General features: G+C 40.1%; 2 protein-coding genes across 4 annotated transcripts in view; both read left to right on the top strand.

The window, feature by feature from the left end:
• Positions 1-523, top strand: part of LOC124381011 (MHC class I polypeptide-related sequence B-like) — a 4,263-nt gene extending 3,740 nt beyond the window's left edge. The window contains exon 4 of the mRNA XM_046842373.1: positions 383-523. Coding sequence (XP_046698329.1) covers positions 383-523 — 141 coding nt within the window. The remainder of the gene's footprint in view (positions 1-382) is intronic.
• A 2,501-nt stretch (positions 524-3,024) lies between these two features.
• LOC124380962 (BOLA class I histocompatibility antigen, alpha chain BL3-6-like) overlaps positions 3,025-27,500 on the top strand; it is a 30,760-nt gene continuing 6,284 nt past the window's right edge. The window contains exons 1-8 of one of the 3 annotated variants that reach the window (XM_046842319.1): positions 3,028-3,267; positions 5,187-5,450; positions 5,845-6,114; positions 7,368-7,646; positions 7,741-7,851; positions 8,050-8,076; positions 8,180-8,249; positions 8,385-9,264. In XM_046842319.1, the coding sequence (XP_046698275.1) occupies positions 3,195-3,267; positions 5,187-5,450; positions 5,845-6,114; positions 7,368-7,646; positions 7,741-7,851; positions 8,050-8,076; positions 8,180-8,214 (1,059 nt within the window). In that variant the 5' untranslated portion in view covers positions 3,028-3,194 and the 3' untranslated portion in view covers positions 8,215-8,249; positions 8,385-9,264. Of the gene's footprint in view, positions 3,268-5,186; positions 5,451-5,844; positions 6,115-7,367; positions 7,647-7,728; positions 7,852-8,049; positions 8,077-8,179; positions 8,250-8,384; positions 9,265-26,881; positions 27,143-27,500 lie in introns of those variants that run through there. The other 2 variants (XM_046842317.1, XM_046842318.1) reach the window with 2 other exon arrangements.

Genomic DNA, 27,500 nt, shown 5'->3' with positions numbered 1-27,500 from the left:
TTATCCAGACTGAAGGTGAGAATCAAATTGATTCAGAAAGTTATCACACACACACACACACACACACACACACACACACACACACACACACACACACACACCAGTCCTGAGTAAACCATACGGCATCAGCAGTAGTCTTTATTGACACTTCCTGATCTAGATATGGTGCAGTGCAGTTTATTAGGATGGATGTGAACCTGCACATTCAGCAATGATCTAATTATTTGTAGCATGTTGTTGATAGCAGACTGGTTTGAGTTTGTCAGAATCTGTCCTGCTCACTGAATGTGTTTTGTTTCTCACCTCATTGTGCAAACTCCACACTGTACCCTCTGTAAACACTATCAGTGTTGTGTGTAACGTTGTGTGTAAATATTCCTAGAGACAAACAGTTACTGTAATACTCAAACCCAAGTCCACCAACTACCCTGCCACAGTGCCCCACAGGATTCAGACCTCACCTCTAGTCTTGCTAAACACGGCCAGTCAACATTATCACTGGACTGGTGAAGCTCATATATAGCTGTATGTTCTTTCTTTCTCTTTCTTTCTTATTATTTCTTCTGAATGTCAATTAAATCCCAGATGTTAAATGTTTTCCCAGACTGTGGACTGTGTTTTAGGTTTAGCTTCTTCTAATAGTTTAGAATTCCCATTTAAATATATCTCAGATATGTGGCTCAGTGAGTCTTTGACACGAAGTTCCTCGTTTGAAATATTCCTTTGAATGGACTGAATCAGGGGGAGAAACTGCTTTAGGCAGTCACCTGATACATTTAGAATGTTTTACACTGAAAACTTAGGTTCTACGATCCACCATAACATTAACACCACTGATAGATGAGATGAATAATTTTATTTATCTTGTTACACTGCCACTTGTATATGGGTCGTATTTTGTTAGATAGCAGGTGAACTGTCAGTTCTCAAAGTTGATGTGTTGGAAACAGGAAAAATGGGCAATTGTAAGGATCTGAACAACTGGGTCAGGCATCTCCAGAACATCTGGTCTCGGGGGTTTAGTCTGATATGCAGTGAATCGGTGACAGGGTCATGTGTGCTCATGACTCACTGATGCATTAGAAGTAGAGACACATCTGGTCTGATTCCACAGAAAGCTACTGTAGCTCAAATTGGTGTCAAAATGGATGAAAATTTATAAAAATGAGTCACACAGAGCATCACAGCATGAGTGTAGGGAGAAGAGAAGCAGGGTGATGCTCCAGGTGATATTCTGCTGAATAATCTTAGACCCCGGTGTTCATGTGGATTTTAGTTTGGTGTTATGTTCCTTCTACATAAACATTGTTACAGAACTGTTTCTAACATAGATACCACAGCACACCTTCAGAAGACTTGTGGAGTCCAAACCTCAACGAGTCAGAATTGTTTTGGTGTCACAAAGAGGAACTACACAGTATTATTCTGGTGGTATCAGTATTATTCTTATTGGCTGATCAGTGTTTATCATTCGTTTTATTCCAGACCTTCTTTTTGTGTGTAAATGTGAACATTATCCCACTGTGTCTCAAGTGTTTCTGTTCAACAAAATTATCTTCATGTCCTAATTTGAAGCTTTATTCATTTATTTCATTTTATTCACCAACTAAATCATCTTTAATGTATAAAGCTCTATAAATATAACAGTGTCTCACTTTTAAATAAGAAATAATCAAAGGTAAAGTATAATAAAAATTATTCAGAAAAACAAATGCAGCTGAAGTCTCGTGTTTTTTTCTTGTAACTACAAACTTTCAGTTTAGGTATTTATCTGCTCCTCAAGCTTCTTCCTAGTAACTGATGATGCATGTTTTTGTCAGTGCTGCTACAGGCACAGAGTAAACACACCTAACAGAAACACACCAAAACACACACCCTGTCACTTGCATGAGGTGTGTGTAGAACAGGAGTATTAATCTGACAATGCACCTTTTAATTTCTTCTACATAAATAGGATTCTGTGATATGAAGATAAATCAGTGACATATTTTAGCTTATTGTTTTTTTTTTTAAAAAAGGTATATATATGAAAATTAAAATGTAATTATAGTGAAAATATAGGGTTAGGATAAATCTGTGATCCCCCTCTTTATGATGTTATAAATATTATTAGACATGGAAATGTTTACTGCTTTGTGGTTTTCTTCTTTCCAAAACACAGTTCTACAAAAATGTTGTGAACCATTCAGGATTCTCCTTATCTCATCTTATTTCATCTTTGTCATAAAAACAGAAAACACATTGTGCATAAACTAATAACAATTTGAATACTGTTTTATGCATTAACTGGTAAAACCATATTTCCTGTAGCTGTTCAAATTTGCCCAAATCCTCCTGCAATATTTTAAAAACATTTTTGTTGGTAAATTGTGTTTGTTTGGTCACTGTACTTTTTAAATCATTAAACATCTGATAAATGTTAGGTGTATAGGCAATTGCAACCATGCTCTTCAAGGAATCTTTTTTTAGACAATTTAGACATTTTTGAATTATTGAAATAAAATGTTGCCTTGGTTCTGAGGTAGTAAACATTTTACAAACTCTGATGATACCACCACCGAATGCTTCACATTCAGGGCAGGTTTCTGTGTATATGTACAGTAAGAACAAAGGAATGAGTTTATAAATTAAGTATAATGAATTAAATAGATCTGTTATTTAAGAGTAATTAAAAAACGAATTTAATTCATTTAACCAGGACAATGTAAACAAACTAAATTCATTTTGTAAAGATAATTATGAATCTCCTAGTTAAATATTCCTTATATAATAAAATAATTTTAACACAAAAAACTAATAATAACAATGTGATTTATATTAAGTGTGTTTCATTGTGTAAACAGTTGTAATTTATACAGAGTGATGATGATAAACTCTTTAACCTCTGTCATTATTTTTTCACTTTCAGTATAATCCTGCACTCTTCACTTCTCCTCAGTTCCTGATGACGAGACTAAATTCTCTGTTCTGATTGGCCCAAACTGCGGTTATATAAATACTTTTGTCTGTTTGTTGCTCCGCCCCCAAACTCTCGGGTTAGAACAGAAACTTATACTCAGTAAACACCGGAAGAGCAGGAGGATTTGGGTCTGTTTTACCGAGTAAACCGAGTTAAATACCGGGTTATTTACCGGGTTAAAGAGAGTTAAAATGTAAGTTGAATATACTATTAGAGGAAAGTGTAGAGGAAGTGAATGATGGCGCGCTGCAGATCAGTTATGGAAGCTCTGATCTTTCTCCTATTTACTCTTCAGCTTTCATCAGCAGGTGAGTTCTGTAATCTTTACTCTCTGTACATTTATTTACAAACACTATTCCAAAAAAGTTCTGACGCTGTGTAAAATATAAATAAAACAGAATTCAAAGATTTGACAATCTTATAAATCCATAATTCTATATACCAAAATTTTAAACTGAGAATATATATTTATACAAATTTTAAGGAAATTATAAGGTAATTTTGTATTTGATGGCTGCAGATTGAGATAAGAAATCCGAATTCGTTTACGGATTCAAATCTTCGAATTAATTAAGACAGTAGGGATTCTGGCTGCTTTGCGATTAAATTCCACTAGATGGCACTCACAGGCGTCTTAGAATTCACTGTATTCGTGGATTCATGAATCCCACTCACAAGTATCTCTAATGATAAGTGTGTGAAAGAGTGATTAAAGCTGTGTTTGTTGCTGGTTGTGAGTGTGTGTTAATGATTAAACATGTAGTGTGTGTGTTTGCAATGATGAAAGTTTGTATCCCGAATCGTGAAAGTCTATAATCATTCTTCTGGCACTCGTCCTGTATCACTGGTTATATATGTCTTTGATGCAAGGGAGGGTCCTAAAGGAAAAAGTCCTTCTCCACTGCCATGACCACTCTCTGTATATCACTGTTCTGTCTTTGGCCTTTGTTCCTATAGGAAGATTCTCCACAGCCCCAGTAAAGAAATCTCTCCACTCTCTGTGGGAGACCTTGAACTGGCCAGGTCTCATAGGCAATAAAACTATCGTGAAACTCATCCAAAGATACCTTAAGCTGCCCACTCTCTTGGTTTTGGCCCCATTGTTCATCAGGGGACTATATTTCTTTATCTGTTTCCTCTGGAATTCAATAGTCAACACCTTAATCTTCAAAACATTTAGAGGGACTTTTCTCTTGTGCTACAATATAGACAGGGAAACCACTTTCTCTAAATAGCTCCTGTTGGTGTTTAGTCATGCAGTCACTGGTATAGAAGTAGTACAGCAGGAGGCTGAGGACACAGCCCTGGGTAGGTCCAGTGCTGATGGTGAGGATGAAGAAGATGTGGTTTTCTGTATTGACAACATGGGGGCATCTGGTCAGAAAGTCCAGGATCCTATGTCAGATGGTGAAACTGGTGCTAGTTAGAACACATCTTGGTATACCATCCAGGCCACTTGCTTTTCTTGTCTTAATGTTGTAACACCTTTCTCATATCTAGATCTAAAATGACCAGTCCTTTCTCCTCCCCAGCCTGACATGTAAGTTTTTTCTGGTCTATGGTGGAGGTGGTAACCCTAAACTGTCAAAAGGAAATATTTAAGCCATTAGTTAGGGAGAAACTGCCAGTGTGTTTGGTGCAGGGATTGGGTTTGTAGTGTAACAGTTTGAATTCTCTGCCACATGACTGCACCCGTTTCTTCACACTGGCTCCTTTTCCACGTCTTAGTCGTTACCATCATATCAGGAGAGCAAGTCTATTGTTTACCTGGCTCACAATGATCTTCAGAACTTAATCATAGTGTGGTGTATAAAGTCTGTTAAATTTTTACCAGACATATGATATATGTGGTTGTGCATACATGTGTGTGTGCGTTAATGATTGAAACTGTGTGTTATTGTTTATTTTACTGTTTGTGTGCATGTAAATAGGGTGATAGCAATTAAAGCTGTGTGTGTGACTGTGCTAGTGATTAAGGTTGTATGTGTGTTACTATTTGTGTGTTTAAGTGTATTTGTGAATAAAGCTGTGTGTATGTTGTGTTTGTGTGTGTTTGTGATTAAACCTGAATGGCTTTGTGTTACTTTGTTTGTGTGAGAGTGAATGTGTGATTGTGTGTGATAGTGAATGAACATGTGTGTTCGTAAATGTAAAAGTAAATTAGTGTAACTGTTTGTGTGTGTATGTGTGTTTGAGCTACTAACATGGTATAATGTGTTTTTTACAGTCAAACACACTTTGCAGTATTTCTATACAGAAGTTACAGGAGTAAATTTCCCAGAATTCACTCTTTTGGGTCAGGTGGATGGGGAACAGTTCAACTACTATGACAGTAACATCAGGAAAGATATCCCAAAGACAGAGTGGATCAGGAAGGTCGAAGGTGACGATCCCAGTTACTGGGAGAGTCAGACACAGAAGCTACAGGATTCTCAAGAGAACTTTAAATTAAATGTTAATAAAGTAATGCAGCGGTTCAATCACACCACAGGTAAACACACACACACACACACACACACACACACACACACACACACACTGATCATGTAATAATTTATAACATCACTTCAGATAAATAAATAATATATTTGGCTGTATCCCTAGTGGTCACTATACGATCATACTACAGGATAAACTCTCATATTATACACTAAATAGATCATATATTGTATATTTACTGATTTTAGTTTAAGAGAACAAAAATTAATGTAAATTAAATGTAAATATGTTAGTGGTGAAGATTTCAATAAAGTGTATAGTGTAATGTGCCCTAATGGCCCTTTGTGTGTGTGTGTGTGTGTGTGTGTGTGTGTGTGTGTGTGTGTGTGTGTATGTGTGTGTGTGTGTGTGTGTGTGTGTGTGTGTGTGTGTGTGTGTACACGCAGGAGTTCACACAGTACAGTGGATGTCTGACTGTGAGCTTGATGATGATGGCACCACTGAAGGATACAGCCAGTATGGTTATGATGGAGAAGATTTCATCAGTTTAGATATGAAAGGTCTCACTTGGATCGCTCCAAAACCTCAAGCTCTGTTGACCAAAAAAAAGTGGGAGGAAATTGAGGCTCGTTTCCAAAAGAATTACCTGGAGACAACCTGTATTGACTGGTTGAAGAAGTTTGTGTCTTATGGCAAAGAGATTTTGGAAAGGAAAGGTAATAATATGTAATCTACTCTGTGCAAAAATGCTTGCAGACAGAAAATGTTGACGTGTAAAATCCCTGGTGACTTTTAAACATTTTGTGTAGAACTGGACTGAAAGATTAGTGAACACTACTGTTAGCAGTCTCTCCTATGAACACTCATTATACTATAGTATGACACTTGTGAAGATCCGCCCCCATATCTCTACATCACACTAAGCTGTTGTCCTGAGTGAAAAATGCAGTACAGTGGAACCCACTTATCTCGACCTCTGTGAACTCGCCAACAGTATTAAGTCGGCGTTTTTGAAGTGGAATCGCCAAATTCTCACTTTGTCTTAGCATTTTTTAATCGGTTATGTCGATTCCTTTATGTTGCCAAACCCTAATATCTCGAGCACAAGGGGGGACAAATTTGCCACTAACGTCGTTTATGTCAGGAATCCCCCTGCCACGCCCCCTTCAGCACCCTGCTTCTTCTCGCATGGAGCGCCTCGCAGTAATGCTGATCACACACACCTGACTCTCATTCACTCGCTCATCCCATCTCCAAGTTAAGCCCCTCCCCTCTGTTATTGTTTGTGCATGATCGTATGTGTTGGTTCATGGCGGTCTGTGTAATCGCGTTTACGTATCCCGCCACGTACCCTTCTTCTTAGACTCCGCATTCTCTCAACGGCCCCGGATTCCCGATCCTGCTGGACGAACTGTCTCTGCTTTCACAGAACTTCGTGGACCACGCCCCGGAGCGCAGCACTGGATATTACTGCTTCGCTACAAGTATTGGTGGATTCTCTCCTGAGTCTCAATAAACTTTGTTTGCGTTTACTTCGGCTTCCGCCTCCTTATCCGCATTACAGGTTTTCTCCATCCGCATGACCAATCAAACAAATCGTCACAACGCTGTTGTGTAAAAAAAATTTGAAAACCACGTGCATGCACATTCTCATTTAATAACACACATCATGTACATAAAGAAATTTCAAGCACATTAATATATTGCTGCCATATTGATTTTCGTTTATCTCGATTATCGGTTATCTCGACGCTTTTTGGCGTCTCCCTAGGCCCTTGATATTACCAGGTTCCACTGTACCCCATCTCCAAGAATTTAGTGTAAAAAGTGTAACACTACACACATTAATTCATTTTTATAAAGGTCTGTACATTACATCTTCTAATAATATGAAAAAAGACTTTTTATATATATATATATATATATATACATATTTTATAAATATTTGTGTGTCTGTGTGTCTTTGCAGTTCCTCCTACAGCATCTGTGTTCCAGAAACACTCGTCTTTTCCAGAGGTGGTGTGTCATGCTACAGGTTTCTTCCCCAAGGAAGTGATGATCTCCTGGCAGAAAGACGGAGAGGACGTACATGAGGATGTGGAGTTCAGAGAGACGTTACCCAATCAGGATGGAAGCTTCCAGACGAGGAGCATTCTGAAAGTCTCAGCTGAGGAGCTGCAGAAACACACCTACACCTGTGTGATTGAGCACAGCAGCTTGGAGAAGGAGATGTTGGTAGATCTAAAAGGTCCTGATACACTACACATTTACAGAGTGAACACTGATTTACTGATGCAGAAGATAATAAACACTCTGTGATGATTTAACAGGTGGAGGATCAGATGGAGGATCAGATGGAGGACTGATTGGGATCATCGTTGGGATCATCGTGGCTCTCGTTGTTCTCGTTGCTGTTGTGGCTGGAATTGTGGTCTGGAAGAAGAAGAACTCTGGTGAGTGGAGAAAGGAAAATGTTTTCAGAGAACAAATTTACACTTTAATTTTTAAAAGGGAATTAAATGAACATTACACATATTTTTATAAATTGATAAATTAGAAAACAACAACCTGATATTAATATGAATATATTTTTAAAGTAAAAGCAAAACTGAGGTTTGATAATAACTGTGTGATCATCATCTGTGTTTCAGGATTTAAACCTGTTCCACCCAAACCCTGTAAGTGAAACTTTATGATCCATAAATGATGTTTAAATCCACTACAGTGTTTATGTGCTGCAGTGTTTTGATTTCACTTTGTGATGATTTGAATGTTTTACAGCCTCTGAAGGAGATTCTTCCTCCAATAACTCCTAAAGTGTGAGAGTGTGTGATCCTGCTGCAGTGAGAGAGTAAGACATGATGATGTTTACACTGTAATCTGGAATATTAATCTGTGTGTGGAGGGAAAATCCAGCAGAAACGTCTGTGTTCATATTAAATCTCTCCTCAAAACTCATCCTCTTTCTGTCTGTCTGTTTTTCTAGGAGAGGAGGAGAGGAAGAGGAGGATCACACACACACACACACACACACACACACACACACACACACACACACTTTGTTCCATTTTGAACTATAAATTATAGTTGTTTGCGCTTATAGATTTTGGATTAGCATTGTTTTCCCCAATGGTGACCAACCCTCAGTGGCACATTTCTCAAGACACTCTATCTGCCAATCTGCATTTGAGTTCCGCTGTGTATAAATGGGGGATATTTTATTGTGAATCTGCTGTTACTACTCATGTATTTTGCTTGCTCTAATTGATTTATGCAGGCTTTGATTTTATATACACACATGGTGTGTCAAAGGTATGTAAAAATGTATTTTCGTTACTCTGATTAATATTTTAGATATTTGTTCCTTTCAGGACATGTTTTTTACTAGCAGTTCCACATTTACTCTTTTTATCTCTGAGATATACACACATGCACACACAAAATGAAACTATTTTACTTATAAGTGCACTGCATGGAGAAACTGATAGAAGGTTACATGTAATATTACTTGTATAGATTGAAGTGAGATGTAAAACCTTTACAGGAGCTTCGGTACTGTTCAGGTTTGCTGTGGCGCTTAATGCTGCCTGTTATCAGTAATTATACATCATAAATTATAGCTCAGAATTACTTTTTTTTCTAGCATAACTTTCAAAATTAAACTGCCACTCCTTAGCTCTTTTACAACAATAATGACGCAAGTGATTCCTTAATTCTGATTGGTCAGAGTCTGATTTCTGTTCAGTCTCTAAATCTTGTAGTTTTCAATAGGATTGACTCATTAAATTGTTATTGTTTGTGCGTGTGTTGTTATAAGGTGAATATGTGAAAAGTCAGACAATTAAACTTTAGGCACTGTATGGTAACATGAATGTTTCACTTGGTTCTTCTTCTTCCTCTTCTTCTTTCAAGAAGCTTTTATTGTCATTTCAACTATATATAGCTGACGCAGTACACAGTGAAATGAAACAACGTTCCTCCCGAACCCTGGTGCTACAAAAAACAACATAACGCTACATGACAGAAAAACACAGAGCTAAGGACTCAAAATCACCACTGCAAACAGGAAAGGGCTCAGAACCGTTTCTTGATGCAGTCCAACCTCCACCTTGAACCAGTCTGTCGTTCCTACTGCACACTTTACTGCTGTCACACTGTCCTCATACATGTCCTGCTCCACCCTCACATACTTCTCTGACACACCTGACTTCCTCATACAATACCACAACTCCTCTCTCCACCCTGTCGACGCTTTCTCTAAATCCACAAACACACAATGCAACTTCTTCTGACCTTCTATACTTCTCCATCAACATTCTCAAAGCAAATACTGCATCTGTGGTGCTCTTCCTCAGCATGAAACCATACTGCTGCTCACAGATGGTCACCTCTTCTCTCAGCCTGGCTTCCACTACTCTTTCCCATAACTTCATGGTGTGACTGATCAACTTAATTCCCCTGTAGTTACTGCAGGTCTGCACATATCCCTTAATCTTAAAGATCAGTACCAACACACTCCTCCTCCATTCCTCAGGCATCTTCTCATCTTCCAAAATCTTGTTGAACAACCTCCTCTCCATCATATCAGCTCCCTTTCTGCCTTTACCAGTCATAGTACCAACATTCAAAGTACCAACCTGTAAACCTCCACTCTCCTACACTTCTCCTTTCCCTGCCGTCTCTGTAGACGTCTTCCTCTCTCCTTCTCCACCTTCACCCAACAGTAGCCCAATTTCTGATTTGTGATCTGCATATTTAATTTGGCACATGTTTTACACTGGATGTCCTTCCTAACACAACCCTCCCCATTTATCCGAGCTTGAGACCGGCATTAAGAGTGACGTGACTTGTGCAACACTAATGGCTGGGTTGCATGTTTTACTTGGTTAAATAACTAAGGAAAGAGCAGTGAGGAGAGGAGCTGTAGAAGGCAGGACACCACAAGAATAACACAAAATCTTAGTATGATTCTGCAATGTCTAAAAATATGCAGAAATGGGTCAAATAATGTGATTAAACAAATTGAAAGGTCACGAATATGTATACATGTTTTTGACCAGACATTATTACAATAGAAAAGTGGATCTATCCACCTCTTAATAGCTGCATCACAGACAGGAATCTCATACAGTGAGAGTGAATGCTGTTACTAAACCCAATAAACACAATTCAGCAGCAACAAAAAAGCGTCGACTTTTCCTCACAATGTCCAGCTTTTCTTAAAAAGTCCATCTTGAAAATGGCCTTGTAAATGTTTCTGCAACCAAATCAATTTCATATCTGTCAGTCATTGTGGAATAATGATAATAAAAAACAGCTATTAAATCAACATGAATATAGGACTTGAAAATGCAGATATTATTGTACGATTGCTAGATGTTGCCAAATCTGATTAGTTAAAGCAATATTATATTGTATAAAGTGAAATGACACAGGGGAAAAGTATTGAATTTACTAACTGAAATAAAATTTTATTTAATACCTGATGGAAGAGCTTTTGCTTGTACAGCAAGACACTTCCTGTATGAACAAACTAATCGCTCGCAGTGATCAGGTGGAATTTTGATCAATTATTCAGATTTTCTTTACAGCTTTCAGTTGTTTTGGATTGCTTACACACTAAAATTAAAAGTAGTACACTATTAGCAAAACCTTACACTCAAGAGGCAAAACATCAGCCCATATTTGCACAACTATAAGCACAATGTCAACCTCACACTTGTTGCACTTGTGTGATTTGCAAAACACTAAACACACTTAACATACATTACACACAAAAATCTACCAAGTCAAGAGGCTTTTATGTATGTCCATGTAGTCACTTCCTTGCAATACCAAAGCACTGACTTTCAAATTACTGCACCGTCCAACCAATTGGTTCAAACGCAGTCATGAGGTGTGCAAACACTTGTTTGCTTAATTGCAGACACACCAATCAGGTGTATAAGCACTATAAAATACAGCAGGTGAGTTCACCGATCTTCAAGCACAAGGGTAGAGTCAGAGAAAAGTAAGGCGAGGAGGAGAACAAGGAGGAGGAGGAACGGGAGGAAGAGGAGTCAACAGAGGAGGAATCAACAGAGGAAGAGGAAGAGATGGAGACCATGCTGGAGGTAGAGGTAGAGGAAGAGGAAGACAAGTAGGTGCTCAAAGAGGACCGAATCTGACAAATGAGATCCGCACAACACTGGTTGACCACGTTGTCAACCACGGGCTGACTCTTAGGGAGGCTGGACTGCGAATACAGCCAAATCTAAGCCGATACACAGTAGTAAGTGTGATAAGAACATTTCGACTGGAAAATAGGTATTGTATAAATATCATCATATCAAAAACATCTGCACGGTTTCAGTAACTGCTCACTGTACTGTATTATATGAACTATCAGCACTTCTGTTACCTTTTCCTGTGAAATTACTGAACTATTGTATACTACACAATGTTGCATGACACTGTTCTTCAGAGAGTTTTACAAATAGATGGAGAGAAGATCCAGCATGAGTTCATTTATGTGGATGAGGCTGGGTTCAACCTGTCGAGAACACGAAGGAGGGGAAGAAACATCATTGGTCACAGGGCTATAGTCAATGTCCCAGGGCAACGTGGGGGTAATATAACACTCTGTGCAGCCATTACACAGAATGGGGTCCTTCACCGCCATGCCCATATGGGCCCTTACAACACAGCACTCATACTTACATTCTTGGACCGATTGCACAACATAACAGCAGCAAATCAAATCGATCATATGCAATACATTGTTTTCTGGGACAATGTGTCTTTCCACCACTCTGCTTTGGTTCAGAACTGGTTTCAGCAACATCAACATACTCTCCATTTCTCAACCCTATAGAAGAGTTTTTCTTGGCATGGCGGTGGAAGGTATATGATCTCCGTCTCCAGGCTGAGGTACCCCTCATCCATCCATGGAGGAGGCCTGTGACCAGATGGAGGTAGCAGCAATGCAAGGATGGATTCATCATTCAAGACGTTTCTTTCCAAGGTGTCTTGCGAATGACAACATTGCCTGCGATGTTGATGAAATTCTCTGGCCAGATGCAGCTAGGCGAAGAGACAATGTCTAGTTTTTTTGTTGTTTTTTTTCACAGTGAACTTACAGTACAATACGTAAAGTGACGTTTTGTTACAGTATTATGAATCTCCATGTCAACATTTTGGGCGTGTTAACAGATGAGTTTCTTCAGTCTGCAACATTGGTCTTGTGTAGTGTTTGGTGAATTTACATTATATTTGTACTTTATTGATAGTAGTCTACTCTAATCATAGGGAAGTAGAAGTGCTAAAAGTGTTTTAGGTTTATCACAGCAGAGTGTAACTCTTGCAAACAGAGTATAGTAATGTGAAACGTGTGTTTCATATGGTAACAAAGTGTGTGTTTTACACAGAAGTGTATAGTTTTTACAAGAGTGTTTAATTATGCAAGGGATCTGTAGTGTTTCGCTAATTGGGTGTGTGGTTGTGCTAATTGTGTGTAGTGTTTTGAAAACACGGGCCCTGTTTTGAAAATCGTGCTTAAGCAATCCAAAAAAACTGTAAATATTGAAGCCCTCTTGTGAATCTTGATCATTACCCGTGAGGTAGGGGTGCTGCAGCGCCCCCTGTCTCGGAGCACAAGAAAAAATGGTGGTGCTGGGGGTGCGGTGTTAAAAATAAATCATTCAAATTTTGTAACAAAAAATTACGAATTTTAATAACTTAAAAATTCATTGTATTAATTGAAAAAAAAAATGCTTATGCCTACAATGACAATAAGCAAAACGTGTCCCGTGACCTCACCAATGTTCCAACTTTAGTTATTCAGGGAGGCAGTTGGGAAATGAGTCTCGTTCATTCAATGTAAACTGGTTCAACAAATAGAGGTAGCTGCATTACATTGAGGAAGGTGATCGCCTTGTCTCTTTGCATTGATTTTTACGTTATCTTTCCTATGATTGGAGCAAAAATAGGTTGATTCAACATTAGCTAAATCTTAATAGAAAATAAATTTAAAAATTTAAAAAATTTAAAAAATGACATTTTTTTGTTGTGCTAATTGGGTGTGTGGTTGTGCTAATTGTGTGTAGTGTTTTGAAAACACGAGCCCTGTTTTTGAAAATCGTGCTTAAGCAATCCAAAAAAACTGTAAGAACACAATCACAGATGTACCAGTCTATATGGTTTATAAACAGGTCCCAGGCAGCTTTTAAACATCACCATAGTGTTTGCAGTATAATGAGATCTACTGGGCTTTTTTCTTATTGCTCTTCCATAAAGCACAGAATTAAGCATGTAAGTATCTAAAATTCTTCTTTGATTTCTATCATCTAAACTGTGTATTTCTTTAGTTCTATCAGTTTTACCCTGGGCTTCTTGTCCCCTCTTTACCTGGGAGGTGAAATTTGGTGAAAAGTCTCTTCAGTGCCACATTTTATCAGTGGTTTTAGAAGCGTGTTATTGTTTTTAAAGGGAAATCAGCAGTAGTCTTTATTTACACATTTCTAATCTAGATATGGTGCAGTGCAGTTTATTAGGATGGATGTGAACCTGCACATTCAGCAATGATCTAATTATTTGTAGCATGTTGTTGATAGCAGACTGGTTTGAGTTTGTCAGAATCTGTCCTGCTCACTGAATGTGTTTTGTTTCTCACCTCATTGTGCAAACTCCACACTGTACCCTCTGTAAACACTATCAGTGTTGTGTGTAACGTTGTGTGTAAATATTTCTAGAGATAAACGGTTACTGTAATACTCAAACCAAGTCCACCAACTACCCTGCCACAGTGCCCCACAGGATTCAGACCTCACCTCTAGTCTTGCTAAACACGGCCAGTCAACATTATCACTGGACTAGTGAAGCTCATATGAGTTTTTTTTTTTATTTCTTTCTCTTTCTTTCTTATTCTGTCTTCTAAATGTAAATAAAATCCCAGATGTTCAATGTTTTCCCAGACTGTGGACTGTGTTATAGGTTTAGCTTCTTCTAATAGTTTAGAATTCCCATTTAAACATATCTCAGATGTGTGGCTCAGTGAGTCTCTTGACACGAAGTTCCTCGTAAACAATGTAAACAAACTAAATTCATTTTGTAAAGATAATACTAAATGCATTTAAGCCCGGATAAATAGGTAAGTTTGCGTTAGGAAGGGCATCCAGCGTAAACACTTGTGCCAAGTCAAACATGCGGATCACGAATACAGATGATCCGCGAGACTAAATTCTCTATTCTGATTGGCCCAAACTGGGGCGATATGATAATAATACTTTCCTCACTTGTTGCTCCGCCCCCAAACTCTCAGGTTAAAACAGCAACTTGTACTCAGTAAACGCCGGAAGAGCAGGAGGATTTGGATCTGTTTTACCGAGTAAACCGAGTTAAATACCGGGTTAAAGAGAGTTAAAATGTAAGTTGAATATAATATTAGAGGAAAGTGTAGAGGAAGTGAATGATGGCGCTGCAGATCAGTAATGGAAACTCTGATCTTTCTCCTATTTACTCTTCAGCTTTCATCAGCAGGTGAGCAGTGTTGGGTAAAGTTACGTTCATGGGCGTAAATTTCATTTAACAGTAGGGGGGATATTACATATAAAATTTCTCATGAGCAATTTTTGAAGGGGGACACAAATAATACAGTCAAATTGTACTTACAGTATAAAGACACAGTGTCCCCACAGTGAAAAACTTTGTTTCTATCATTATTATTGTAGCACAGAGACTGCGTCAATTACAATCATAATTCAAACTGCTTTACATAAATAAAGTAAAACTATCATAAAAAAAATAATCACAACAATAAAAACAAGGAATTAAAAAATGTTTAACATTTTATTTACAAATGAATGAAGACATTTAATAACAGAATAGAAATTGATTATAAAATTACAGTGTGGTGTTCAGATGTAGCACAGTGCTCATTTAGTAAATGCACAGATAAACAATATGCTAATTGTGTGTTAATGTTAAATTAACATTATCGTCCCAAATAAAACACTGCATGAGAAACGGCTTTGGTGTGGAAGTGTCAGTGTGCTATGCTACAAGCTACTGTACACAAGCTAACGTTCACTAGATAAGTGATATTTTAATCACTAATAGAGCAGATTCATGGACAATTACATACGTAATCAGCATTTCTTCCGCAACTAATTTATGAATGAGTCTAAATCATCTACATTAAAGAGAATCGCTTTATTTAAAGTGATTAAAATACACTAGTTAATGGAGTTAAACATTAATTGAGCCGCAGACACACACCTGACCTGTGTGTAGAGAAGGTGAGATAAACACACACCTGACTGTGTGTGTGTAGAGAGGTGAGATGAACACACACTGACTCGTGTGTAGAGAAGGTGAGATAAACACACACCTGACTTGTGTGTGTAGTGAAGGTGAGATGAACACACCTGACTCGTGTGTGTGAAGGTGAGATGACACACACCTGACTCGTGTGTGTGTGTAGAAGGTGAGATGACACACACCTGACCTGTGTGTGTAGAAGGTGAGATAAACACACACCTGACTCTGTGTGTGTAGAGAGGTGAGATGAACACACACCTGACTCGTGTGTGTAGAGAAGGTGAGATAAACACACACCTGACCTGTGTGTGTAGTGAAGATGAGATGAACACACACCTGACCTGTGTGTGTGTAGTGAAGGTGAGATGACACACACCTGACCTGTGTGTGTAGTGAAGGTGAGATGAACACACCTGACCTGTGTGTAGAGAAGGTGAGATGAACACACACCTGACTCGTGTGTGTAGAGGTGAGATGAACACACACTGACTCGTGTGTGTGAAGGTGAGATGAACACACACCTGACTCGTGTGTGTGAAGGTGAGATGAACACACCTGACCTGTGTGTAGAGTAGGTGAGATGAACACACACCTGACTCGTGTGTAGAGAAGGTGAGATGAACACACACCTGACTCGTGTGTGTAGAGAAGGTGAGATGAACACACACCTGACTCGTGTGTGTAGTGAAGGTGAGATGAACACACCTGACCTGTGTGTGTAGAGTAGGTGAGATGAACACACACCTGACTCGTGTGTAGAGAAGGTGAGATGAACACACACCTGACTCGTGTGTGTAGAGTAGGTGAGATGAACACACACCTGACTCGTGTGTGTAGAAGGTGAGATGAACACACACCTGACCTGTGTGTGTAGTGAAGGTGAGATGAACACACACCTGACTCGTGTGTAGAGAGGTGAGATGAACACACACCTGACTCGTGTGTGTGTGTAGAGAAGGTGAGATGAACACACACCTGACTGTGTGTGTAGTGAAGGTGAGATGAACACACACCTGACTGTGTGTGTAGAGAAGGTGAGATGAACACACACCTGACTCGTGTGTGTAGAGAAGGTGAGATGAACACACACCTGACTCGTGTGTGTAGAGTAGGTGAGATGAACACACACCTGACTCGTGTGTGTAGAAGGTGAGATGAACACACACCTGACCTGTGTGTGTAGTGAAGGTGAGATGAACACACACCTGACTCGTGTGTAGAGAGGTGAGATGAACACACACCTGACTCGTGTGTGTAGAGAAGGTGAGATGAACACACACCTGACTCGTGTGTGTAGAGAAGGTGAGATGAACACACACCTGACTGTGTGTGTAGAGTAGGTGAGATGAACACACCTGACTCGTGTGTGTAGAGAAGGTGAGATGAACACACACCTGACTCGTGTGTGTAGAGAAGGTGAGATGAACACACACCTGACTCGTGTGTGTAGTGAAGGTGAGATGAACACACACCTGACTCGTGTGTGTAGAGTAGGTGAGATGAACACACCTGACTCGTGTGTGTAGAAGGTGAGATGAACACACACCTGACTCGTGTGTGTAGAGGTGAGATGAACACACACCTGACTCGTGTGTGTAGAAGGTGAGATGAACACACACACCTGACTGTGTGTAGTGAAGGTGAGATGAACACACACCTGACTCGTGTGTAGTGAAGATGAGATGAACACACACCTGACTCGTGTGTGTGAAGGTGAGATGAACACACACTGACTCGTGTGTGTAGAGAAGGTGAGATGAACACACCTGACTCGTGTGTGTAGAAGGTGAGATGAACACACACCTGACTGTGTGTGTAGAAGGTGAGATGAACACACCTGACTCGTGTGTAGTGAAGGTGAGATGAACACACCTGACTGTGTGTAGAGAAGGTGAGATGAACTGGGAAAGCAGGCAGTGGGTCAAACCACTGTGAGGAAGGGAAGGGGGGAACTCAACTGTTTCTAAATGCAGTTTTGCGGGTTTTTTTCCTACTTACACAATTATTTTAGGTATACATACATATATTTTTATATAATAGGGAATACATATAATGGAGAGTGCGATTTAAAAAAAAAATTTTTTGGGGGACAACCTCGGATGGGGGGCATGTCCATCACAGTGATGTAATGCTCTGGTTTGCCATCTCCGCTTCTGACCAGCTTCTGTTCCCGCGGCTCGCACGTGTGACTGCGCGATTCTACGTTCATTTTAATTCAGTATTGATTTTTTATGCAAAATAATTTAACTGAAAAGTAACTCGCATTACTTTTTAAAAGTAACTCAGATATTAATGTGTACATTTATAAAGTAACGCTACTTTACTCGTTACTCCAGAAAAGTCATATTATTACGTAACGCACGGTATTTGTAACACGTTACCCCAACACTGCAGGTGAGTTCTGTCATCTTTACTGTCTGTACATTTATTTACAAACACTATTCCAAAAAAATGGGGACGCTGTGTAAAATATAAATACAAACTTAAACTGAATTCAGATCTTATAAATCCATAATTTTACTCACAATACACCTAAAAACATAAGGTGGTCACGTGACCCTGAACAAGATGGCAGCTTATAGTTTTTTTCCGCTTTGAAAAACCCGCTGGATGTGAAAGAGAAGGAGAAGAGGCTGGTGTTGGTGCTGGTGCTGGTGCTGGCCTACAATCACACTTCACTTATTTGGAGTGAAAGTAGTGTCCTAACCCTCTCCCTACCCTGCTAGATTGTGTTGAGGGACAGTTGGGAAATGAATGCTTCCTCTGCTGCAGTCCATATTGTTTATGTGTAGGAGAGCTGGTTATATTATACAGTTCTTTTGTATTGATCTATTCTTGCCTTCCAGATTTGTTAATTGTGTAAGATCCTGTGAAATTGGTCCAGTGGTTCTTTCGGACCACAACCCAGTGCATTTACATTTAACACAATTTACAACCCCCAAATCTTCTTACTGGAAATGTAACAGTTCTTTCCTTAATGATGCTTTCTACCAGTTTCTTAAAGGAAATTATGCCAGTACTGGCAGGATAATGAATTCTGTCCAGTAAGCAGCACCACCAAGTGGGACGCAGCATACACCACCTTAAGGGACCACACACACACACACACACACACACACACACACACACACACACACACACACACAGTTTATCAGTATTATGTACTGGACTTGGAAAAAAAAAATGGCATTTTAGAATTAGCAGCTAAATAAACAGTCGACTATATAAATATATATATATATATATATATATATATATATATATATATATATATATATATATATAAAAAATATGAAACATATGTACAGTGAATAAATATAAGGCAGTAACAGTGCAGAGACATATGGACATAATTAAGAAGTACAGGAATGGTTCTTAAGGCTGTGGCATTGAAGAGTAATTAGCAAGTCGAATAAACAGTCTACTAAACATATATATATACAGTGGAACCCGGTTATCTCGACCTCGTTACCTCGACAACCCTATTAAGTCGACGTTTTGAAGTGGAACCGCCAAATTCTCGCTTTTTCTAAGCATTTTTTATCGGTTATGTCGACTTTTTTTATGTCGCCGAACCCTGATATCTCGAGCACAAGGGGGAAAAATTTGCCATTTAACATCGGTTATCTCGGTGCAGCAGCAGAAGAACTCGCGGAAGTGGCGGAAAAATCAAGTCTTACAGCTGCTCCAGGTGTTGTATTGTATACTGGTGAATCTCTGCTGTTAGTTAGTGCACATATGCCTTTTGTTGCACTTTGGGAAGAAAAGCGCAGCCGTTGAGAGAGTGCCGGTGGGAAGACACGTACCGGGATACGCATGCGCGATAACAACGACCGCCGTGAACCAACATATACCAACAATAACGGACAGTGAGAGTGTGGAAGTTAAAATAGGAGCTGGTGATGATGCTAAACAAATCGCAGCAACGCTGTTGTGTAAAAAAACCCTCCAAAAACACGTGCATGCACATTCTCATTTATTAACGCACATCATGTACATAAAGAAATTTCAAGCACGTTAATATACTGCCGCCATTTTGATTTTCGTTTATCTCGATCATCGGTTACCTCAATGCTTTTTGGCGACCCCCTAGGACATCGATATAACCGGGTTCCACTGTAGTTGTATATATATATATATATATATATATATATATATATATATATATATATATATATATATATATATATATATATACATACACACAGGTTATGTACACAAATGAATGTGAAATGTTGGGCAGAATGTACAGTAATGATAAAGATACATACAGATATAAAAGTGCAGATGTTCTGAGGAGTGAAAAAGATATAATATGAAGTATGTACATGTATTGTACAGAGGTTATATACAGTCTTTTGTTTATGTTTGTTTTGTAGTGATTTAGCGGTGTAGTGTTGAGTTCAGTAGTGTGATGGTGGATGTTGTGTAGTGATTAGCGGTGTAGTGTAGAGTTCAGTAGTGTGATGGTGGATGGAAAAAAGCTGTCCCTGATCCTGCTGGTTCTGGTGCGTAAGTTCCTGTATCTCCTTCGTGATGGAAGGAGGTTAAACAGTTTATGACTGGGATGTGAAGAGTCCTTGATGATGCTGTGAGCGCTGCGCAGACATCTGCTGTGGTGAAGGTGTTCACTGGCAGGTAGTTGGGTGCCAGTGATGCGTTGGGCGGTTTTGACCACCCTTTGCAGGGCTTTATGTTCACACACAGTAGAGCCTCCGTACCATACGGTGATGGAGTTGGTCAGGATGCTCTCAATGATGCAGCGGTAGAAGCTCATTAAAATCCCCGGGGACAGATGAGATTTCTTGAGACTTCTCAAGAAGTACAGGTGCTGTTGTGCTTTTTTAACCAGGGCTGAAGTATTCTGCTGCCATGTCAGATCCTCAGAGATGTGAACTCCAAGGAACTTAAAGCTGGAGACTCGCTCTACCTCAGTTCCATTGATGTTGACTGGTAGATGTCTCCTGCTGTTGGATTTCCGAAAGTCCACAATGAGCTCTTTAGTCTTCGTGGCGTTGAGAGTCAGTTTGTTGGTAGCACACCACGCTGCTAGATTATGGATCTCTTCCCTGTAGGCCGATTCGTCATTGTTGTCAATCTGGCCAACCACGATGGTGTCATCTGCATACTTGATGAAGATGTTGGAGTTATACAGAGGAGCACAATCGTGGGTGAACAGGGAGTAGAGCAGTGGGCTCAGAACACAGCCCTGCGGTATGCCAGTGTTCAGAATGAGGGTTGAGGATACCTGGTTGCCCAACCTGACAGATTGAGGTCTGTTGGTGAGAAAGTCCGGAATCCATCTGCAAGTGGAGGTGCAGATACCCAGTTCACTGAGCTTAGTGATCAGTACAGTGGGGAGGACTGTATTGAACGCAGAGCTAAAGTCAATGAACAGCATTCTGATGTATGTGTTGCTTTTATCCAGGTGGGTGAGAGCAGAATGAAGAGCTGTGGAAACTGCATCCTCTGTTCACCTGTTCCGGCGATAGGCAAACTGGTGTGGGTCCAGTGTAGGTGGTAGGCCCGCAGTGAGGTCATTCAGGACCAGTTTCTCAAAGCACTTCATAGCAATGGGGTGAGTGCAACTGGGCGAAAGTCATTCACGCATTTAGCAGCTGAGTGCTTAGGCACTGGTATGATAGTAGTGGTCTTCAGGCATGTTGGTACCGTGGCTTGGGCCAGTGACAGGTTGAAAATGTCAGTAAAAACCTGTGCCAGTTGTCCAGCGCATGCTCTGAGAACACGTCCCGGTATGCCATCTGGGCCAGCTGCCTTTCGTGCATCCACTCTGCTGAACACTGAATAGACGTCAGTTGTTTAAATTGAAAGTGGGCTGTAAGCAGTAGAAGAGTCCGTGGTTGTTGTGTAATGTCCTGTGCTTTGGTCAAAACGAGCAAAAAAGTGATTGAGCTTGTCCAGTTGGAAGGCACAGTTGGTTGGTTGAGTTCGAGCTGTAGGTTTGTAGTCTGTGATTGACTGGATGCCTTTCCACATGCGTCTGGGGTCAGAGTTGTGGAAGTGCTCTTCTATGTGGAGTTTGAATGTGAGCTTTGCTTTCCTGATGCCCCTTTTCAGGTTGGCCCTGGCTCTGTTGTAGTCCTCTGCACTGCCAGATTTAAACGCAGCATCTCTTGCTTTCAACAGGAGATGGACTTCAGAGTTCATCCATGGCTTCTGGTTTGGAAAGCATTTCACGTGTGTGACATTGTCAATGCATGTGTTAATATGGTCCAAAACAGATGATGTGTAAATGTCCATGTCTGTGTGAGAGTCCAGTGTGGCCTGTGAGGCGAACATGTTCCAGTCAGTATACTGAAATACCTTTACTGTCCTCAGAGCTGGTTTCACACGTTTGATCAGTGGTGTGTATTTGGGTAGCATGAAGAAAGAGAGGTGATCAGACTGACCCAAGTGGGGGAGGGGTATGTTTGTGTACACCTGGTCCAGTGTTTTGTCCCCTCTGGTGGAGCAGGAGACATTGCGGTGAAATTTTTGAAAACAGATTTCAGGTTGGAGTGGTTGAAATCTCCAGCAACAATGATAGCTCCTTCAGAATGTGCAGACTGCTGTTTGCTGATAGCTGCATGCAGTTCCTCCATAGCTAGCTCAGCATTAGCATCCGGCGGAATGTACACTGCAGCCACAACAATGGCTGAGAATTATCTCGGTAAATAAAAGCTTCTGCACTTAATCATCAAATACTCTAAATGAACAGAGTGAGGACTTTCAGTAACAGTAGAGTCCATGCACAGACCTCCACCTCTGCGCTTATTAGAGTCCTCTGCCGTCCTGTCCGCCCGAAAACACTGGGACACCCGAGCTCAATGGCGCTGCTGGGAATGTTGTTGTTGAGCCATGTTTCCGTAAAATCAGTAAATGATCATCTTAAAATTATTTTTAACTGATTCGATACCAGTTGAAATGAAATATTTGTGATATTTGTGCATCCAATCTGATATTGTAGTTTGTAAATATTTGTCTTTTCAGTAAAATAAATAAATAAATAAATAAATATTATAATCTAAATGTTATTTTTACTAATTCAGAGAATAAATTCAGAATTCACGATTATTATTTCTGTATATTTTCAGATGTAAATAAACTGTTAAATTGTGATTGGTATGTTTATGGATGGAAATTTAAGTGATTTAGAGCAGATAGAGGAAGATGATGATGATGAGGAGGGTGATGATGAAGATGAAGAGTGAACATTTCAAATACAATAAGCCATCTTTGTTTTTGTAATAAAATAACAATTGTTGTGGTCAGTAAATTCAAATATCATACAAAAGAAAAATCACATTTGTATTTGGTAATTTATTGTGATTTTTAATTTATTTTAAAGACCAGTAAACACTTCAGTTTCCAAAATATATACTTTTCTGTTAATAATCTGATGTCAGGCTTCACAGATTTATTATTATTATTATTATTATTATAGCGGATCGGTCGAGGCCCGGGTTAACAACGACCGCCACAGGTATCGTTAGCTGACAGGGTACCGGTGTAAATTGGGCTACTGTTGGCCGAAGGAGAGGAGGAAGACGTCTACAGAGAAGGCAGAAAAAGAAGAAGTGTAGGAGAGTGGAGGTTCAGGTTGGTACTTTAAATGTTGGTACTATGACTGGTAAAGGGAGAGGGAGCTGATATGATGGAAAGGAGAAAGGTAGATATGCTGAGTGTTCAGGAGACCAAGTGGAAAGGGAGTAAGAGCAGGAACATTGGAGGTGGGTTTAAACTGTTCTATCATGGTGTGGATGGAAAGAGAAATAGTGTAGGGGGATTCTGAAGGAAGAGTACAGTAAGAGTGTAGTGGAGGTGAAGAGAGTTTCTGATAGGGTGATGATCGTGAAGGTGGAAGTTGAAGGATGATGATAAATGTCATCAGTGCCTATGCTCCACAAGTGGGTTGTGAGATGGAGGAAAAGGAAAGATTAGATGAAGTGGTAGAAGGTGAACCTAGAAATGAAAGATTGGTGATTGGGGCAGACTTTAATGGGCATGTAGGTGAAGGGAACAGAGGTGATGAGGAGGTGATGGTAGGTATGGTCTTAAGGAGAGGAATGTGGAAGGGCAGATGGTGGTAGATTTCACAAAAGGATGGAAATGGCAGTGGTGAACACGTATTTTAAGAAGAAGGAGGATCATAGGGTGACGATAAGAGTGGAGGAAGGTGCACACAGGTGGACTATGTGCTATGCAGGAGATGCAACCTGAAGGAGATTGGAGACTGTAAGGTGTTGGCAGGGGACAGTGTAGCTAGACAGCATCGGATGGTGGTCTGTAGGATGGTTTTGGCGGTGAAGAAGAAGAGGAGGAGAGTGAGGACTGAAAGAAGAATAAGATGGTGGAAACTGAAGGAGGAAGAGTGTAGTGTGAGGTTCAGGGAAGAGGTCAGACAGGGGCTTGGTGGTGGTAAAGAGGTGCTGGATGATTGGGGAACTACTGCAGGAGTGATGAGGTGAGGGAGGCAGCTAGAAATGTACTTGGTGTAACATCTGGAAATAGAAAGCAAGACAAGGAGACATGGTGGTGGAATGAGGAAGTGCAGGAGAGCATAAGGAGAAAGAGGTTGGAGAAACAGAAGTGGGATAGACAGAGTGATAAGAAAAGTAAGCAGGAGAACAAGGAGATGCAGCAGCAGGTAAAGAGGATGTGGCGAAAGCCAAGGAAAAGGCATAAGAGGAGCTGTATAAGAGGTTGGACACTAAGGAAGGAGAAAAGATTTGTAGTGATTGTCCAGGCAGAGGGACCGAGCTGGGAAGGATGTACTGCAAGTTAGAGCAATAAAGGATGGAGAGGAAATGTGTTGACTAGTGAGGAGAGTGTGTTGAGAAGGTGGAGGAGTATTTTGAGCAGCTGATGAATGAGGAAAATCACAGAGAGAGAAGGTTGGAGGATGTGGAGTTGGTGAAGCAGGATGTAGATAGGATTAGTAAGGAGGAAGTGAGAGCAGCGATTAAGAGGATGAAGAATGGAAAGTCGGTTGGACCAGATGACATACCGGTAGAGGCGTGGAGATGTTTAGGAGAGATGGCAGTGGAGTTTTAACCAGATTGTTTAACAGGATTTTGGAAGGTGAGAAGATGCCTGAGGAATGGAGAAGGAGTTTGCTGGTACTGATCTTTAAGAATAAGGGAGATGTGCAGACCTGCAGTAACTACAGGGGAATTAAGTTGATCAGTCACACCATGAAGTTATGGGAAAGAGTAGTGGAAGCCAGGCTGAGAGAAGAGGTGACCATCTGTGAGCAACAGTATGGTTTCATTCTGAGGAAGAGCACCACAGATGCCTTATTTGCTTTGAGAATGTTGATGTAGAAGTATAGAGAAGGACAGAAGGAATTGCATTGTGTATTTGTGGATTTAGAGAAAGCGTACGACAGGGTGGAGAGAGGAGTTGTGGTATTGTATGAGGAAGTCTGGTGTGTCAGAGAAGTATGTGAGGGTGGTGCAGGACATGTATGAGGACAGTGTGACAGCAGTGAAGTGTGCAGTAGGAACGACAGACTGGTTCAAGGTGAAGGTTGGACTGCATCAAGGATGGGCCCTGAGCCCTTTCCTGTTTGCAGTGGTGATGGACAGGTTGACGGACGAGGTCAGACAGGAGTCTCCCTGGACTATGATTTTTGTGGATGATATTGTGATTTGTGGTGAGAGTAGAGAGCAGGTGGAGAAGAGCCTGGAGAGGTGGAGATATGCGCTGGAGAGAAGGGGAATGAAAGTCAGTAGGAGTAAGACAGAGTACATGTGTGTGAATGAGAGGGAGGGCAGTGGAGTGGTGCGGTTGCAGGGAGAAGAGGTGGAGAAGGTGGAGGAGTTCAGGTACCTGGGGTCAACAGTGCAAAGTAATGAAAGTAAAGAAAAGAGTGCAGGCAGGGTGGAGTGGGTGGGGAAGAGTGATAGCAGGAGTGATTTGTGATAGAAGAGTATCTGTAAAAGGGAAAGTTTATAGGACTGTGGTGAGACCTGAGATGTTGTATGGTTTAGAGACAGTGGCATTGAGTAAAAGACAGGAGGTGGAGCTGGAGGTAGCAGAGCTGAAGATGTTGAGATGTTTGTTGGGAGTGACGACGATGGACAGGATTAGAAATGAGTTTATTAGAGGGACAGCACATGTAGGATGTTTTGAGATGGTTTGAACATGTGTAGAGGAGGGACATGAGTTATACTGGTAGAAGAATGCTGAGGATGGAGACACCAGGAAGGAGGAAAAGAGGAGGTTCATCGACTTGGTGAGGGAAGACATGCAGGTAGTTGGTGTGAAAGAGGCAGATGTAGAGGACATGGTGGTATGGAGACGGATGATCCGCTGTGGAGACCACTAATGGGAGAAGCCAAAAGAAGAAGAAGATTATTATTATTATTATATGATTTATAGATGTTTCTCAGAGTAAATAATAATAAAGTGATGAATGTACAGTGATGTGTTTTTGTATCAGATGATTATAGGATTAAAATCATTAATAAAAGACTTCACAATAAAAGCAGAGTGTGTGTAGAGTGAGAGAGTGTAAGTGTAAGACTGTATTTTTCGGACTATAAGTCGCTACTTTTTTCCCCATGTTTTGAACCCCGCGGCTTAAACAACGAAGCGGTTAATTTATGGATTTTTTCTGGGTTTTTCCCGGTTTCACAAACTTCAAGCCAAAAAACTGAACCCCATAACATTAGACCAATAAAATGTCCGAACGGAAACGAAAAAACGCACCTCACCTATGTTCTGAGCTGCACGGCATCAGGAGAAAAACTTTCACCGGTGGCGCATGACAATGACAAAAGATAAACTCCCCAGAGAAATATAGTGGTACCTTGACCTACGAGTTTAATTGGTTCCGTGGACGAGCTCATATCTCAATTTGCTCGCACATCAAATCAGTTTTCATATTAAAAATACTTAAAATGGCATTAATCCGTTCCAACCCTCAAAATGACCCCGTTTTTATGTTTTATGTTATTAAATTGGAAAATACATTTCTAAATAACAAATCTTGTATAAAAACATAATAAAAGAGTATGTAAAGATATAATAAGGCTTTATTCAGTGTATTTTCCTTGGAGAGGAGACGACTTGAGCTATTGGAAACGCCGGGTGTGTGTGTGTGTGTGTGTGTGTGTGTGTGTGTGTGTGTGTGTGTGTGTGTGTTGTATTAGTGTGTTAATGTGTGTGTTTATTATTTGACAGTGAAACACTCTCTGCAGTACGTCTACACTGGAGTTACACCAGGAATACATTTCCCAGAGTTCACTGTTGTTGGTCAGGTGGATGGACAGCAGATTGAATATTACGACAGTAACATCAGGAAAATGATCACAAAGACAGAGTGGATCCAAAACAATGAGGGAGAAGATTACTGGAACACACAGACACAGATTATGCAGATGCATCAGGAGAGCTTCAAAGTCAACGTGGCAATTCTAATGCAGCGCTTCAATCAGACTACAGGTACACACACACACACACACACACACACACACACACACGAACAGTTTAGATTTCAGAAGTACAGTAAAAGATGTAAAGGTTTTACTGTAGTTGTTTTTGTTCTGTTTAAATTTGAAGACTGATAAGAAAAAAAGGAAAAACTTCCTTTTATCTCACATTTGTATTTAATAATCTAGGAAAACAAACTAAATACATTTTCACTAATAAACACTAAATATAAACTTTAGAAGTGATAAATAAATAAACAAATTAATTAATTAATTAATTAAAATAAATCAGATCAGCTCCAGGTGTGTTTCAGTCTGATCAGTGCTGCAGTTTCACTGTTTCAGCTCAAACTTTTCTTCAAAGCACTTTC

Source organism: Silurus meridionalis, chromosome 27, assembly GCF_014805685.1.
Source record: "Silurus meridionalis isolate SWU-2019-XX chromosome 27, ASM1480568v1, whole genome shotgun sequence".
NCBI lineage: Eukaryota > Metazoa > Chordata > Actinopteri > Siluriformes > Siluridae > Silurus > Silurus meridionalis.
The sequence above is the reverse complement of the archived record's forward strand: the minus strand, read 5'-3'. Positions and strand labels throughout refer to the sequence as shown.